The sequence below is a fragment of the Zingiber officinale genome, chromosome 4B (assembly GCF_018446385.1).
Source record: "Zingiber officinale cultivar Zhangliang chromosome 4B, Zo_v1.1, whole genome shotgun sequence".
Lineage (NCBI taxonomy): Eukaryota > Viridiplantae > Streptophyta > Magnoliopsida > Zingiberales > Zingiberaceae > Zingiber > Zingiber officinale.
The window spans coordinates 2557385-2573340 of NC_055993.1; the positions used below are offsets into that span (position 1 = coordinate 2557385).

The following is a 15956-nucleotide window of genomic DNA, read 5'->3' on the forward strand; positions in this document are numbered from 1 at the left end:
CTAAGATGCTTCCAATTTCTAAATCCATCCTTTGCTAATGAACTTCTATTGTTTTCATATTTAAAAAACTTGCAACAAAAGCAATAAACTTTATCCACATATTTACTATAAGCCAACCACTTTCGGTCTCTTATTTCTCTATTACTTAAATGTCTAGAATAATGAGGACAAGAAAAATACCTAGAAGTGTCATCCAAAGGATATACAATATTCATTTCTCTTATAGGCTCTTTTTAACTAAAATATCACATGTATTGTTATCAAGATTATCCCAATTTCTTGGATCATATATATCAAGTGAAGAAATAAATTGTTCATCAATGTCAATATTCGCATTATCTACCCTATTTAAGACATTTTCATGCTAACTCAAATTTTACCTTTCTTCATTAACATCATGAATCTCATTACACTCATCTACATCATTCACAGTCATAGTTGAATTTTGTGCATTTTCATGAGAACTTTTAAGAAAGAATTTATTAATAGCACCTCTTTGTGATTCAATCAATTATTCTACTTTTTTTCTTTTTTGCCTTTTCTCACATCCAGAAAGATGTTTTTTAATCAATATCTTATAATATACAAAACCACAATAATTACAAAAAAAACAAATTATTCAAATTATTTCACTAGTAAGGAATAATAGCACCTAGAATATGATAGTTTTCAATATTAATGGAAATGTTCTCAGTTGTTAAGTTAAGCACCTCATCAAATAACACCTGTTAAAAGAAAATTAAATCATTATCAAATTAAAACTAATTAATAAAATTATGATACTTAAAGAAACAACAATACTAATTATAACAACACAAGTTCAAGCAGAAGTAGTGACTAGTGACTCATCGAAACAAGATTAGATTGTCTGATCCTTGTAAAGTCTAATTCATGCTTATATTATATACAACAGAATCATGGCTAATATAACAAGCTATAAGCCTATATAAAAAAAAATGCAATTGGTTGAAGCACAATGGATACTTCTTAAATTTTGATTTTTTTTTCCTTTTTTCTTTTGCACCATATCCATGGTGAACAGAATAATTTGTATGACTGAAAAATTATGTAAACCTAAACTTATTATCATTGAATCTACATAGAAACTACAAGTCTACAATAGCAGCTATCGCAGAAGGAAGTGGACAAAATATGAATTTGAGGTGCTCACTCGGTTTTAAATCAAAGACATCAACAAGAGAGATTAATAACTGGTCATAGGCCAAGGAGAAATAGCACACACACCCTATAGAAATTTTTAATTTGATTAGCAAGTACCAATTTATTAAGAAATAACAATTCTTCGAGTGAGTAAAGAAAAATAGCATCTTAGCATAGCTAGCAAGAAACCACTAAGGCTCACACTGTTACACACTAGTCACCAAACACCACTGAACGAACAAAATTCTCCAAAAATCAAATCTAGCAAAAATTTGAGAGCAATTTTTCACAATGACAATAGACAACCAAAGCTCACAATTCACAATGAAAATTTTAATTCAATGAATCAATGGGTTGTATTTATCATCTCTATGGACACAAAAAAATTATATATTGGTTCTTGGAAATTCCACAGAACACAAATAATGGTAAAAAAATCTTGAGAAGGGACAGAGATGCAAAAGAAGAAGAAGAAATGCGACAAAAATAGCCATTGAAGAGTAATGAAGACTTAGATGAGCCGTGAGAGAAAGAAGAGGAAGAGATGCGATAGTAACAGAGAATTTCAAATAGAAAAGGAGGAGAAGGCATATCACATATCTTGGAGTCCTCTTTCTCGTAGGCGCAGGTGCAGGTAGCGCCGCGATGACCGCTGCAGCGAGTTTTTCATTGTGCAGGTGTAGGCGGTAAAAGCAAAAACTTTTGCCCTAAATATGTTTTTCGTTCCTGCACTATTAAACGTAATACTTAGAAAAAATTTTTGGCCCCCCCTAAAATCTAAGCCCAGGGTCATCTCCTAGGATTGCCCTCCTCCAGAGTCGGGCCTGTATTTACATGCATTATTTATTAACCGACTGCCCATCTCTTTCCCACAATTATATTATTTAACACAACTCCATAACACAAAACCGTTCTCATCCCTCCTCAATTATGGTATAGTAGGAGTCACATGCCTACTATTAGGTTATCAGTTTTGTAATCATGTAAGAGGGATGAGGAGTAGGAGTTATGCATCTTTGCATGCTAAAGTTTTTGCATCTTACCTTGTTGAGACTTGTTAGATTTGAGTTAGTCTAAATCATTCTTAATAAATAAAGGCAACTATTTTTAAATCAATTGAGTGAGCAATGGTCGATTGTTATTTTGGGTTTAATCAGTTGAGATTGAACTAAATTATCCAAATTAATTGATGTTTAAAAAAAATCAAATCAATTGAATTGAACTTTTAAATTTGATCGGTTTTATTTGTTATAATTCGATTTAATCAAACTTTTATTCACCATAAACAGTGATTTATTACCAACATTATCTACTTATCAAATGCAATATGCAAACTATGTCCTTGGATGAATCATAAAGAGAAAGCACATACCCAGTTTTAAATCATTGCGCAACTCCACCAGTTCGGTCTCTTCACTAACTACCATCTCGAGCATCATGCAAAAAAAAAATCAGTAAAAAAAAGTGAATTTTAATATAAAAAACATCATTATCAACAACAATTTAGGCAGTGTTTCATTGGTGGATTTGAAAATGAGAAAATAAAGTAAGAGTAAAAGATAGTTTTTGAATGTGGGTTTGAGAATGATAATTTAAAAATGATTTTTAGATTTATAAGAATCGGTCAAACATATATAACTAAGGTGGATTTAATTTTTATTTCCATTCTCATTCTACCTTATTATTTAAAGCATACTAAGATATAAAAAAATTATACAAATATTTTCGGTATAAATGACTACAATAATATTTCAATGGTGCTTAACTATAATTGTTTCAGCCGTTGACAAGATTCTAAGGAGATTATTTGTAACTCATGTTTAACAATATTTGTACATTAAACGTTTTCCTTCTTAAAATCTTCTGTGCATCCACAAAACGAATCTACCAATCGACTCTTAATCAACTTTCCGCATGTGAGAATTTGAAACTCTAAATTCGAGCATAGATTGTTATATATTTATCAGTCTGCTATATCAATGACAGCTAATAACATGTTGAGTTTAATTGAATTTAGACTTTCAAAATTGAGACCGAACTTATTAAACCTAATTAATCTATTTTTTTTTAAATAAACTTTTGAATTAATCGAATCGAAATTTCAAATTTAATCAGTTTGATCAATGAATGCAATTTAATAGATCTTTTACTCACCATTTATTTCGAGTTGATGAAGTGATAAAAAAACCACTTGTCAAGTGTAGAGGACATTGTTTTTTTGTAATGTGACGCACGCATGAAAAAAAATCTCTGCGCTTCGTAGCTGGGTTTACCTTGATGATGACTGAGAGGATGATGGAATCCCGGATTAGTGTAGTTGATATTTATATGAGTGATTAGTTTAATAAATTTTAAAATTAATTTTTAGTGAATGTTAATCTTCCTAATTTATTTCATTTCAAAGAGTGTGGAATCATCAACGAAGAGCCGTTAAGATGACGATTTTGTCTTTACTCCAATTGAGAGGATGATGAAACTACATGGTCATAGTAAGGTAAATGCAGTTCCATTGCGATTGAAGTTCTGACCTTTATTTTTGGAGTTCAGGAGTTTTGAAGTTCGTAGGCAGTCAATGTAAAGAATGGAATAATTAAAAAAAATATGTTGAATTCAAAATAAAATTATTTCGAGTTCAATTTAAATTATTTGAACTTTGCCTCAAATAAAACTGAATTATAATTTAAAATGATTTATATTCGAACTCAATTTAAAATATTTAAATTGAATATATTTAAATTAAAATTATATGAAATTAATATTTTAATTCTAACGGAATAAAAAAAATTACAAATTCAACTTTATTTTTTTTTAAAAATTAATAAATATATTAAAGTTTGACTAAATTTAATAATTTCAAATACAAATTAAATATATTTTTTTAAATCAGCTTAAAAAGCTTGTCAATAGGTAAGCAAGAAAAAGACTTTTTGTTAGTTTTGAGTCCAATTATTTCATAGGTAATTGGCCATTATTAATAGTTCTAAAAAAAATAATATATATACAGATTCAGTTAAAATTACTTAATATAAAATTTTAAAAATTAAACAATAAAATCTATCAATCAACACGTTCCCACCCTATCTAACAATATTAAAATAAAAAAAATTGCTTATATCTAATAATAAATTGCTTATAAATAGATTAGATAATAAAGCTTCTCTCTTTTAGTTGTGCCCTGTTTATGATGCTTATCTTCTACCAAAATAAAATAATAAAACAACACCAATAATAACAACACTTTTTATTATAAAAAGAGCCAGTCGATTCTAGTTGTTTCTTAATAATTTAAACCTGCAAAACCAATTTCAACCATCTGATTTCCGTCGGAATTAGAAGAGAAAAACTCAATTAATTCACAATTAGTCATGCCAGATTTCTCAAACAAAAAACAAGAAGAAGATCCTGTGAAACAAACAAAACAGAACAAAACTTCCATGGCCATCATCATGGATATGAACAAGATTAGATATTTTGTTAGGCCACCTGTCCTCCATCTCCACTTTCCTCTCTCTATAAATTCCCACCCAGCTCTGGTCAAGAAAATCAGCTCATGAGCTTGTGTGTGGGTCATCAGTCATGGAAGGCCAGCAGCAGAATTCCAGGTCTAGAGTTGTGAAGGTGAACTCAGAGCAGTCGTGGAACACGTTCATAAGCCAAGCCAAGGACCAAGGCTCCCCTGTAAGCCCTCTCATGGCTCAATTTCTTCCTCTCGGTCGCTCCTTTTTGATGCCTGCCTGATTGCGTTGTAGGTTTTCATCCACTTCGGCGCTTCATGGTGTGTTCCCTCCCTCGCCATGAACGCGTTCTTCGAGGAACAGGCCATAGCTTATCCGGGCATCCTCTTCCTCTCGGTGGACGTTGATGAAGCCAAGGTGAGATGGATTTTTTTTGTTCCTTCTTTTTCACAATTCAGGAATTTCATGATACAAAATTCACCACTGTTTATTTGTTTGGTGTGTTGAATGGAAATGGCAGGAGGTGGCTTCTAAGATGGGGGTGAAGGCAATGCCAACCTTCGTTCTGATGGGAGATGATGGCGCAGTGATAGACAAGGCTGTCGGGGCCAATCCGGAAGAGATCAGGAAAAGGGTGGATGGCTTCGTCCAATCATTCCGCAGCTCAAAAATTCTCGAGTGAAACCAAAAAAAAAAAACAGTTTGATAATAAGACTTGTTTCTTGTCATTATGTGATATGTTTGACTGAGGCTTGAGTGATGCTGTAAATATAATCTGTAACAGATCCAACCTCAATGCATCAAAATTTGATATCTTAACTCTCTAAAAAAGAATCATATTAAAACCAGTTGAAACTATGTTATTGCAGGATGTTCTTGATATCAGAAAATAGAATGAAGATACAGGTTTGATATCATTTCAGTGTTTGATAGGAGAACAAACCTCAAGAAGCTTCTTCTGTCGCCCCTTCGAGTCAACAGGGAAACGCCTCAGAAGGCAAAATAGACTGTAAAGATATTAGGATTCATAAGGATGTTGTCTGCATTACATATTAATGATCAATAAAGCAAGATATTACCTTCCTCCATACACTAAGAAACCGAGTGCAGCTACGAAGGATATTACTGAAAAAGAAAACAAAACACCAAATTAAGTTAAGCAAGAAACAGTTCTTCAGCAAAGTAGGAGAGGAACCAAAATCTAGCTATTCAAAATGAAATCTACCTGCTACAAAGATATTCCCAATTAATTCAACAATCCGATTGTCCTTTATCCACGGATACATCCATATGAAAACCTAAACATAGATAAGGAAGATTGAAGAATACCCTCCAATTCAACAAATGGTACTGATCCTGTCCAGAATCTAAGTCAAACAAAGGTCAGTTGAGATGGTGTCGGTGTTGACGGAGAAGCGACTTAGACACACCTAGCATATGCGCACCGAAAAACGGACCCCTCACGTGGAGTTCCGGGACAGTGGTGACAAAATCGGCGGTACTTAGGCTCTGCGTACACTCAAACAAGTACACGGAACGTTAGAGAACAGAAACTAGGGAAAAAGTCCCCGGCGCAGGTCTTTCGACGTTCAAGTCAGATACTTTTTCTCCAGAATAACAATGTATGAAGGAAAAAAGAACTATAGAAGACGAGTGGAATGTGTGCGTGTACCTACTCAAGGGAGAGGACCTCCCTTTTTATATGACATTGTGTACCTCTAGAGCCTAACCATTGTCAGAGAATGTCGAGTGTCTGGACCTCGGGAAATAGCTCTGGATCGATCGGTCGATCGATTCAGAGTCTCCAATCGATCGGTCGATCGATTGGGAGTCACGATTCTGCGCAATAAGCCCTAGATCGATCAGCCTATCGATCCAAGTATTTTCCGAGAGCACAGAGGCACTCTGGATCGATCGACTGATCAATCCAAAGCCTCCCCAATCGATTGGGAGCAATCCGATCGATTGGGATTCGACCGTTGGTGCGGATAAAGCCGTTGACGAGTATTTTTCTGCGCACTTCTTCCTGTCTTCTCCACAGGCGATCACGACAGCTTCTCCACAGCGATTTTTCTTCCTCACCGCCAGTTCTTGAAGGTTCTTGGAGGCTCATCCAACTTAAGAGGTGAGTTGCAACAAGAAGAAGAAGAAGCTAGGGTTTTCATTGTAATCTTGTAAGATTCATTTGTATTTTTGCTTCTTTCTTTCTCATTGTTGTATTGTGAGGTTGTAAGGCTTCTCCGCCTTCGGTAGTTACCGAGAAGGAGTGTTTTTATAGTGGAGGGTGCGTGAGTGTGTGGATCCTTGGATTAGTCACCTCTTCTTGAGGTGGATACCAAGTAAATCCTAGTGTTAGCGTTGAGTGTTGTTTCTTTGTATTTTCCGTTGCACATCATCTCAAGAAACAAACAACGACGAGCACGTGATCGCGCCGAGCTATTCATCCCCCCCCCTCTAGCTACATATTTGGTCCCAACAAAAACCACGTAATCTACCCTCTCCCTCTCATAGGAGTCTCGATCCAACATCTACAACTTCAATATCTTGTGAAATATGCAAATTGAATAGAGTTGATGAAACAAATTATTATATCAAAACTTTGGCATTAGATGAAATCCATAAAATTCTCTTTTGAAGATTATCTGCAACATCAGGTCAAAGAATTGCATCTTTAATGTTTTTTAACTTTGCTTCTGCATATTTAATCTTATCAGTTATGACTTGTAATTTCATATCTTGGTAATTTATGTTATAAATGGTTCATGATTTTAACTATGTTATTTTATTTTAGAAAGTGTTATCCTAAAATCAAATTATGTTCCGAACTATAAGATGAAATAATTCTATGGAAATTTACATAAATCTTTTAACAAAGTATAAGATACCAAATTAGGGGATTCTACGTGATTCTCATATTGTTAAAGAAACAAATCAAAAGTAAGAATAAAATGAATACCAAGAACGTACATTCTAATGAGCAAGAGTAGACATGAATGAGAATCATTAATCATGCTTTACTTTAGTCAGCTACTTACCTCTATATGTCTTTTCTGGATGATTTAGAACCTTGCAATAGAACTTCTACCTTAGCAATTTCAGTAAATCATGAGGACAATGACAAGAAGAAACAGAACCTGAGTGGCCTGATAGAAAGACATTATTTTTAATAGCGGTCTTGTGCTCAGATCTATTCTTCAACTTAATCAGGTGGCCAGAATAATATAATCTCCCTTTATCTTAGAAACCTTGGATGCAGAGTTTCAAATTACTGGCATGAGGACGCAGTCGATCGATGAGGTAGACGAGATCTCGGACTTGATCCATTGCCGGTAAACATTGTCTTGGTTGCTAAGTTTCATCTCCTTCATCTCCGTTGACGAGATGTCCTTCAAGATAGCGAGTTGAGGTCTGATGTTGTTCTCGTAAGTTTCTAAAAGGAGCTCACACTCTTCCGCAGTTAATTAGTTGTGCTCATGAGAGATCTTCTCCATATGCTCTACCATTGCATCAGACTTCCCCACCTTCTTGTTGGTTTCTACTTGGAATATCGTACCGGTTCCCCTGTATAAAAATTTTGTACAAGTCCTGAACAATTCCTAACAACCTATTGTATTCTTTAGAAATTAAATTTGGAATCGCAAACAGAACTTAACATTATTGATTCCAAATTCAACTTATCTGTTCTTAGTGGTTTAGACTTGGATCGCAAATGATGCTTAACATTATTGATCCAAATCCACCCATGTTACAAATTCAATTAAATATTAATTTCAGAGATCGGCTTCCAGGTTAAACATGGCGAGACACTAGGCCTTCTTGGGTATGGGAGCATCCACCACTTCCTAGACAAAGCCTTTCAACGAAATTCAATATTTAATTTCCTTATAGTAACCCTAGGTTTAACCAAAAAGAACAATCGAATCACAAGTTCGAAAAACAAAAGAAACACAAAATCGAAAACATAAATTTGATAACCTAGATTCATTAGCATCTTCTGTTTGATATTTCAAGATCTAAATAAAAGGATGAACTAGTTATGATGCGGAAACTAATAACTAGTTATACCTTTTATAGCTTATAGACCTCACGATCTTCTGTGGTATTCCTCTTCTTATCTCGGACGTCGTGTGGGCGACGATCTACCGAGATGAGAATCCACCCAAGCCTCCTTCTTCTCCTTGCAAGTTTCGGCCACCACCAATCTTCAAGAGATGAAGAACTTTTGGCCACCAACCAAGCTCCAAGGGATGCTTAAAAACAAAGCCTCCTATCTCTCCTTCTTCTCCAAGCAAAATCCGGCCACCAAGATCTCTCCAAGAAGATGATGTCGCGGGCCACTTGAGAAGAAGAATAGGGGAAGAGGAAGAAGAGAGGGTCGGCCACTACAAGGAAGAGGAATAATAGAAGATAGATTGTTATGAGGTGAGACACATCTACCCTCTCTTTTATATTCCTTGGTCTTGGCAAATAAGGAAAGTTTTAATTAAAACTTCCTTAATTTCCTTGCCAATGAAAAGAAAATTTTAATTAATTAAAAAAATTCCTTTTCTCTATCAATGTGGCCGGCTACTTCAAATCCTCCAAGCAAGGAAAGTTTTTAACACAAAATTAAAACTTCCTAATTTGTTTCCGGAAATTTTTAAAATAAAAATTTCTCTTTAAAAATTCCCTTCATGGTTGGTTATAAAAGGAAACTTTTATAAATTAAAATCTCTCTATTAAAACATATGGATGATTACAGTAAGGAAAGTTTTCTCAAAATTAAAATCTTCCTTTCAATTTACAAATAAGGAAAGATATCAAATCTTTTCTCTTAATCTTTTGTAGAAACTATAAAAAGATATATTTAAATTTTAAAAGTCTCTTTTAAAACCATGAGGATGGTTTAAAAAAAAAGAAAGTTTTATCAAAAATTAAAATCTTCCTTTTAACTACAAATAAGGAAAGATATCAAACATTTCTCTTAATCTTTTGTAGAAAGCTATAAAAGGACAGATTTAAATTTTAAACTTTCTTTTAAATCATAGCTTCCACATGAGAAAAGATTTTAAAAAATTAAAATCCTTTTAATTTTATTGTGGCAGGCCACCAACTTGGGCTCCAAGTTAGGGTCGGCCACCTACTTGCTCCATCAAGGCTTGATCTTGGTCGGCCCCTAGCTTGGGCTCCAAGCTTGGCTTGGTCGGCCACCTTAAGAAAGGTGGGTATGGGTGGGTAAAACACTTTATAAATAAGAGGCTACGACAGGGACCGAGAGGAGGAATTGGTTTTGGTCTCCCGATGAACTTGAGCTTCCCATGTTTGCCCCGAACACCCACTCGAGTTCATCAATAATAACTCATACCACTAAAGAGTTATTATTGAACTACCGCATCAATCCCATATTACTATATGGGCTCCTTCTTATCATGAGTGTGTTAGTCTCCCTGTGTTTAAGATATAGAATGTCCACTAATTAAATAAGTTACTGACAACTCACTTAATTAATATCTAGCTCCAAGAGTAGTACCACTCAACTTCATCGTCATATCGGACTAAGTCCACCTGCAGGGTTTACGTGACAATCCTTATGAACTCCTCTTGGGGACATCATTAACCTAGATTTCTAGGACACAGTTTCCTTCTATAATCAACAACACACACTATAAATAATATTATTTTCCAACTTATCGGACCTATTGATTTATCAAACTAAATCACACCCTTTGATAAATTAAAGAAATAAATACTAAATATATGCGCTTGTTATTATATCAGGATTAAGAGCACACACTTCCATAATAGCAAAGGTCTTGTTCTTTTATGTAGTCAGTATAAAAAGAATTTACTTTAAATGATCCTGCTCAATACACTCAGAGTGTACTAGTGTAATTTTATAGTCAAGATAAACTAATACCAAATTACATTACGACTATTTCAATGGTTTGTTCCTATCCATCTTAGTCGTGAGCTATTGTTTATAATTTATAAGGAATTGATAACATGATCTTCTGTGTGTGACACCACACACCATGTTATTTACAATATAAATTAATTAAACAACTACACTTAGCATATAAATATAATATAGACATTTGACCAATGTGATTCTTTATTTCAAAATAAATGTTTACAAAAAGCTAGGCTTTTAGTATACACTCTAACACTTTTTTTTCAATTTGGTGAAATATAAGTCCTGTTTCCTCGCTGCCGCTGCCATCGCCTCAGGATCTCTCTTCTTGAAAAGGAACTGAAAGAGAGAGGCGAGGCATGTAATTTATAGCAGTTTGATTCAGATAAACCCTAAACCTAGTTTTTTTACCTGTGATCTTAATGGATAGAAGTAGGGGCCACCGTGATAGATTCCTTTGTAATAAAAAAAATCAAGAAGAATCTTTGTATTAGTTTTGAGTTTTTTTTAAATTGGTATCATATATTCGAGATACTGACTAATCTTGAGGTGCATTAAAATTTTCTATCGCCACTAGAAAAATGAGAAAAATGTTCTTAACAGACAACTTATCAACTCAATCTTCATAAATCAATCACTAATTAAATAAAATTCATCCGTAGATGAAAATGAATTTAGAACATCTACGATGGATAGTGTTATAAATGACCCAAACGTTCATGAATAAGCTTAGTATTCGGCTTGATAAAAGCTTATTTATATTCGTTCAATATACACAAGATTAATTAAATAAATAAGTTTGAACAACTCGTTAAGCTAAACAAATAAACTTGAGCACATATGTATTCAGCTCATTAACAGTCGTGAACAACGTCACGAACCATATTTATTAATAAAACTTTTTTCAATATGCTAAATAAATAATAAAATAAAATAAATAAATAAGTTTGAATTATCAAGCTTAATAACCTATCAAACAACTAAAAGTTTCAAACAATCAAACAAACTTGAATTGAGAGTTCGATAACATCTAAACGAAACAAGATCAAACTGAGCTCAAGCCAAGCTTGAATTGAGAGCTCGATAACATCTAAATGAACCAAGTTCAAGCCAAGCTTTAAACAAACTCAACCTCATAAAAAATAAACCAAGTCAAACTTGAATAATTATTTAAAAGATTGGTTCATTTTAAGCTCAGCTCGGCTCGGTTATCTTATCAAACAAGCTTGTACACCCCAAAGTTGGGTTCTGCTCGGGTCGGCTCATTTATATCCCTAAAAGTGGGAGCTCCTTCTGTGACTGTGAGTTGGCAAGGCCGAAAAACCTCCCTCCCATAGTGGATGGAGGGTTTTCGGTTTAATTGAAGAAGCGGCTCCATGGTTACGGAGCCGCTTCTTCAACTTTTTTTATTTTTTTTACATTAAAATATTTTTTAATATTTGTTAAAAAAAATGGATAGCGGCTAATAAAATTAGCCGTTGTATATAGTTGATTGGCTAAAAAGTCCATGTTCAACAGTTAAATTTTTTATTTTAAAAAAAATTATAAATATATGATTGATTTCATCTTTTTCATTTATCTCATCGTCATCTTCACTTTCTACTTCTTATTCCTCAACTCTCTATTCTTTCAACTACAAAAATATCTTGATTTATTTCAAATGACTCAAAATCCAGATTGATCTATGCTCCATGAATTCTGGAGAAATGAATTGGCAGAAGATACGGAGGATATAGATGAACAAAGAATGCTCTGGCTATATGAGCAGCGGCAAACGGTACATCATAGAGCTCAAAGTTATTTCGATAGAACGCAGAGGAAAAAGTATTTGAATCAAGATCGTAAAGTTGGGCATGCTCGTCTTTTCAATGATTACTTCTCTAATGACCCGATATATCCTGATAAAATATTCCGATGTTGATTCTGAATGCAAAAATAGTTATTCCTTTGTATAGTCGATGTCGTGAACAGGGGCGGATCCACCCTTGGGCTAGGGTGAGCTCCAGCCCCACTTATTTTTAAAAATTACTAGTAAAATTTTATTTCAGCCTCATCCTCATTTTATTTTAGTCCATGTAATCTATAGTAATTTCATTTCAATCCTTATTTTCTTCCTATTAAATTGCTAAAAATTTTAATTAAACCTAAATTTTCCCTTATTTGCTGCTTCACCTCCCTACATATACTGCTCTATCTATCGCACAAGCAGCCAGTGTCACTGCCTTCCTTGTCCCTCCTCGCATGCGTCTAGCAGTGACTTGACTAGCACAACCGTGGCAAACTTTCTCCTTATTAGTGCGCTATATCTGTAGGGCATTGTCGTAGTCGTAGTAATGCCCCTGTCGTCACTACCCTCCTCCCTGACTATCACAGCATCACATTCATTGCTATCTCCGCTGATAGTTTTGTCATCATTGCTCTCCCTGCCACAAGCGACGTCGACTCTGCCCTGTCATCACGACTCGGTCGCAACCATTGTCGTCGGAACGCCAACACCAACGATTAGCCCCAGGTAATTTTAAATCCTGGCTATGCGCCTGGTCGTGAATAATTATTCAGAATATTTTCAATAGAAGGTTGATGCAACAGGGAAAAAAGGTTTGTCACCACTTTAGAAATGCACAACAACTATCGGTCAATTGACGTATGGAGTCCTTGCTTATCATTATGATGAGTACATATGGATTACTGAAATAACTGTCATCCAATGTTTATTCAACTTCTGTCGATATGTAATTGAAGTGTTCGAGGCCCAATATTTGAAAAGACCTAATGCTACTAATGTAAGATATCACAAATTAAATAATAGGGTTATTTGAGAAATAATCTTATTGAAATTTTTGCGAATTTTTAGAGATTTTTCGGGATTTAAACGGAGGTTGTATGACACGTTTAAGGGGATGATTATGGGGTATAGAGAAAGCATGTTTGGAATATCCCTTAAGTGGGAGTTGATTAATTTTATTAACGCTTAAATAATCTAAGTATAATCACAAAACCTAGGTTTCTATTTCTCCTCTCGATTCCTCTTCCCCTAAGCCTCTTGCGTCGATTTCTCTTCTTCCTTCCCCGAACCCGAAAACTTCTCATCCCGATTCCTCCCCTTCCCTTTTCTCTTCACACTACACCGACCACCGTCTGCGGCGCCTCCGACCATCACGGGCCGATGCTAGGTCGTCGCCGCCCTGACGCCGCCGATCTCTACGTCCACCAGCACCAATTGTGGTTGCGACGAGGGAGGAGGCTAGCTCTCGGTCAATCTTCTTCTCCACCCGATCCTCCGTCGTCTGCCTATTCCTAGTCGCAGACACCAAGTAGTTGTTGGGGCAGAGCCGAGCACCAGATCCTATCTCTTCGGTTGAGCCCTAGTAGTCAATCCATCGCCGATTCCGTTTTTCCCAGATTCGTCGTTGTCGGCCACCAGAAGCTCACAGCCAGCTCAATGTGTCCTTCACCCACCATGGGATTGACCTAGACGTCACCTTCTTCCTCTGCCATCCCCTCCAGCATGCGCGATCGGCAGCCAGGGCCAGCCACTACCAACGTTGAGCCCTTCTCCCTATGAGCAGCCACCGCAAGCATGGAGTTTTGTTGTGCCCTAGCTCCACTTTATCACTATCGCCCTCTCGATCCCGACGTCGCTGCTGCCCCGGCATAGATACCCATCGTCGTGCCCTTGCATCCGAGTGTCGAGTCTTTCTTCGTCTTCACTGATCTAGATTAGGGATCCTTGTTCCGGCTAGAATACTCGCAGGTATTAGCGATACGAACAGAACCTGAAGATCAATGGGAGGTAGGGTTCTTGTTTAAGGTTTGTGGATTTGAATTTGGGGCTAATGCTTAGATGTGGATGTGTGGATTTTTGATCTAGGATGCTTGATTTGGAGATCGTCAGTTTTATCCAGCTCCGGCCATAGTTTCCGGTAGCGGGTGCTCCATCGACAAATTAATGACGAAGTATACAGCATGGGTGAGTTTGGTTTGATTCATGATTGTTATTTGGTAGTGGCTTAGATGGATGCATGGTTGATGTTAGGATCATTGAATTATTGTGGATGAATTAAGTGTGAATTGATCTTAGAAGATGACCATGATTAAATTGATTAACTCATGAGAAGGATTGAATTGAAGGAATTGTGGATTGAGTTAAACCTAATTGCATTAATGAATTAGGTTAATTACTTTGATTAAGGTTTTCCCTAATTAGGTTGAGGATTTTATTTAGCTATTTGCTACATATGTATTAGCTAAACACATTATGTGATCACAGGATTTTGATTCGAGGCGAGCGTCTCGACATGGATTGATTTGATACGATCTTCTTTTTGGAGACGGGTACTTCTAACTTATCTTCTTGATATGATCATTTTAGATATGCATAACAGTTTATAACTAGTAGTAATTATTATGTTTGCATTTGCTTTGGTATGTTACAATTTGGTTTTTTGTAGTATGCTTATATCTTTATCTGTTATGCATTCATGCTTATACCATCTTGATTGTTGTCATGTGTACTCATGTTTTTAGAAATAGTGACATACATTGACCTACTGTGTAGTAGACTCGTTATTTGTCATATCTGATTTGTGTACTTAAATTTACGATTCTTAGATCATTGTATGATCTATTTCCTTTTTGGTGCATTATATGGAAGTGTATACTGTTTGTATCTACATGTTTAGTGTCATGCACCATTTGGGACGATTGTATGCTGAGCGATTGTCGGCTCTATTATTGTTGAGCACATCGCCAGTTACATGATCTGCACATACGACCACTCATGGGTTAGTGGTATATCAGGCAGAGTGTGTGCAGTTAGCTCTGTCAGTGCTCCGTTGGTCCACTCATGGGTAGCGTGACGCAGCGTGGTAGCACGTCAGGGATCCCTCCTCTGGACTATCTCGGAGAGATGAAAGCATTGCGCTCCCCCACTCTATTTAGGGTAGGAGGATAGGTGTACTCCGACAGCATCCTGTCCACTCGGTCACTCAGGAGCAGTGATGGCAGAGTGCACAATTGTCATAGCCCTACCCACTCGATCTCACCATCGCGTGTGAGATGGCTGACATACGTCAAAGGTGACACATGTCATTTTTGCATCATATGCATGGATTACATTTATTGTTTGTGATTGCTACATTTTGGATGTTGCATTTGCTTGGCTTGCATATGTTTGACATGCATACATATGACATTTTGTATCTAGTTTGACGACCCTTATATTCAGATAGGAGGTCCTAGTGAGTATAGTTTTCTTCAACCTTTTCAGTTTGCATTTCCTACTTTTGTTCAAAAAATTGTACCACATGATTATTACTGTTAGTTATAACTTATTATGTCTGTCTATCGGGTATCCACTGAGTTGTTGAACTCACACCGTTAATATACTGTTATTTTAGGCTTTAGGTAGATATTTGTGGAGTCGCTTGGAGTATCTTGTCTGTCGGTCC

The 15956-nt window shown here is 35.7% G+C and overlaps 1 protein-coding gene and 1 long non-coding RNA gene across 2 annotated transcripts; one reads left to right on the forward strand and one right to left on the reverse strand.

The window, feature by feature from the left end:
- The first annotated feature begins 4610 nt into the window (after nucleotides 1–4610).
- LOC121977306 (thioredoxin-like protein CXXS1) lies at nucleotides 4611–5429 on the forward strand. The gene is made up of 3 exons (XM_042529895.1): nucleotides 4611–4839; nucleotides 4911–5033; nucleotides 5137–5429. Exons 1-3 carry the CDS (start codon nucleotides 4738–4740, stop codon nucleotides 5296–5298), a joined length of 387 nt encoding a protein of 128 aa, XP_042385829.1. The 5' UTR covers nucleotides 4611–4737; the 3' UTR covers nucleotides 5299–5429.
- Nucleotides 5430–5576: 147 nt separating this feature from the next.
- On the reverse strand, nucleotides 5577–5975 carry LOC121977307. Its single transcript, XR_006110779.1, has 3 exons — nucleotides 5842–5975; nucleotides 5696–5741; nucleotides 5577–5623 (listed from the first exon to the last, which is right to left on the reverse strand). It is a non-coding gene; the product is annotated as an uncharacterized LOC121977307 (long non-coding RNA).
- Between the last annotated feature and the right edge of the window lie 9981 nt (nucleotides 5976–15956).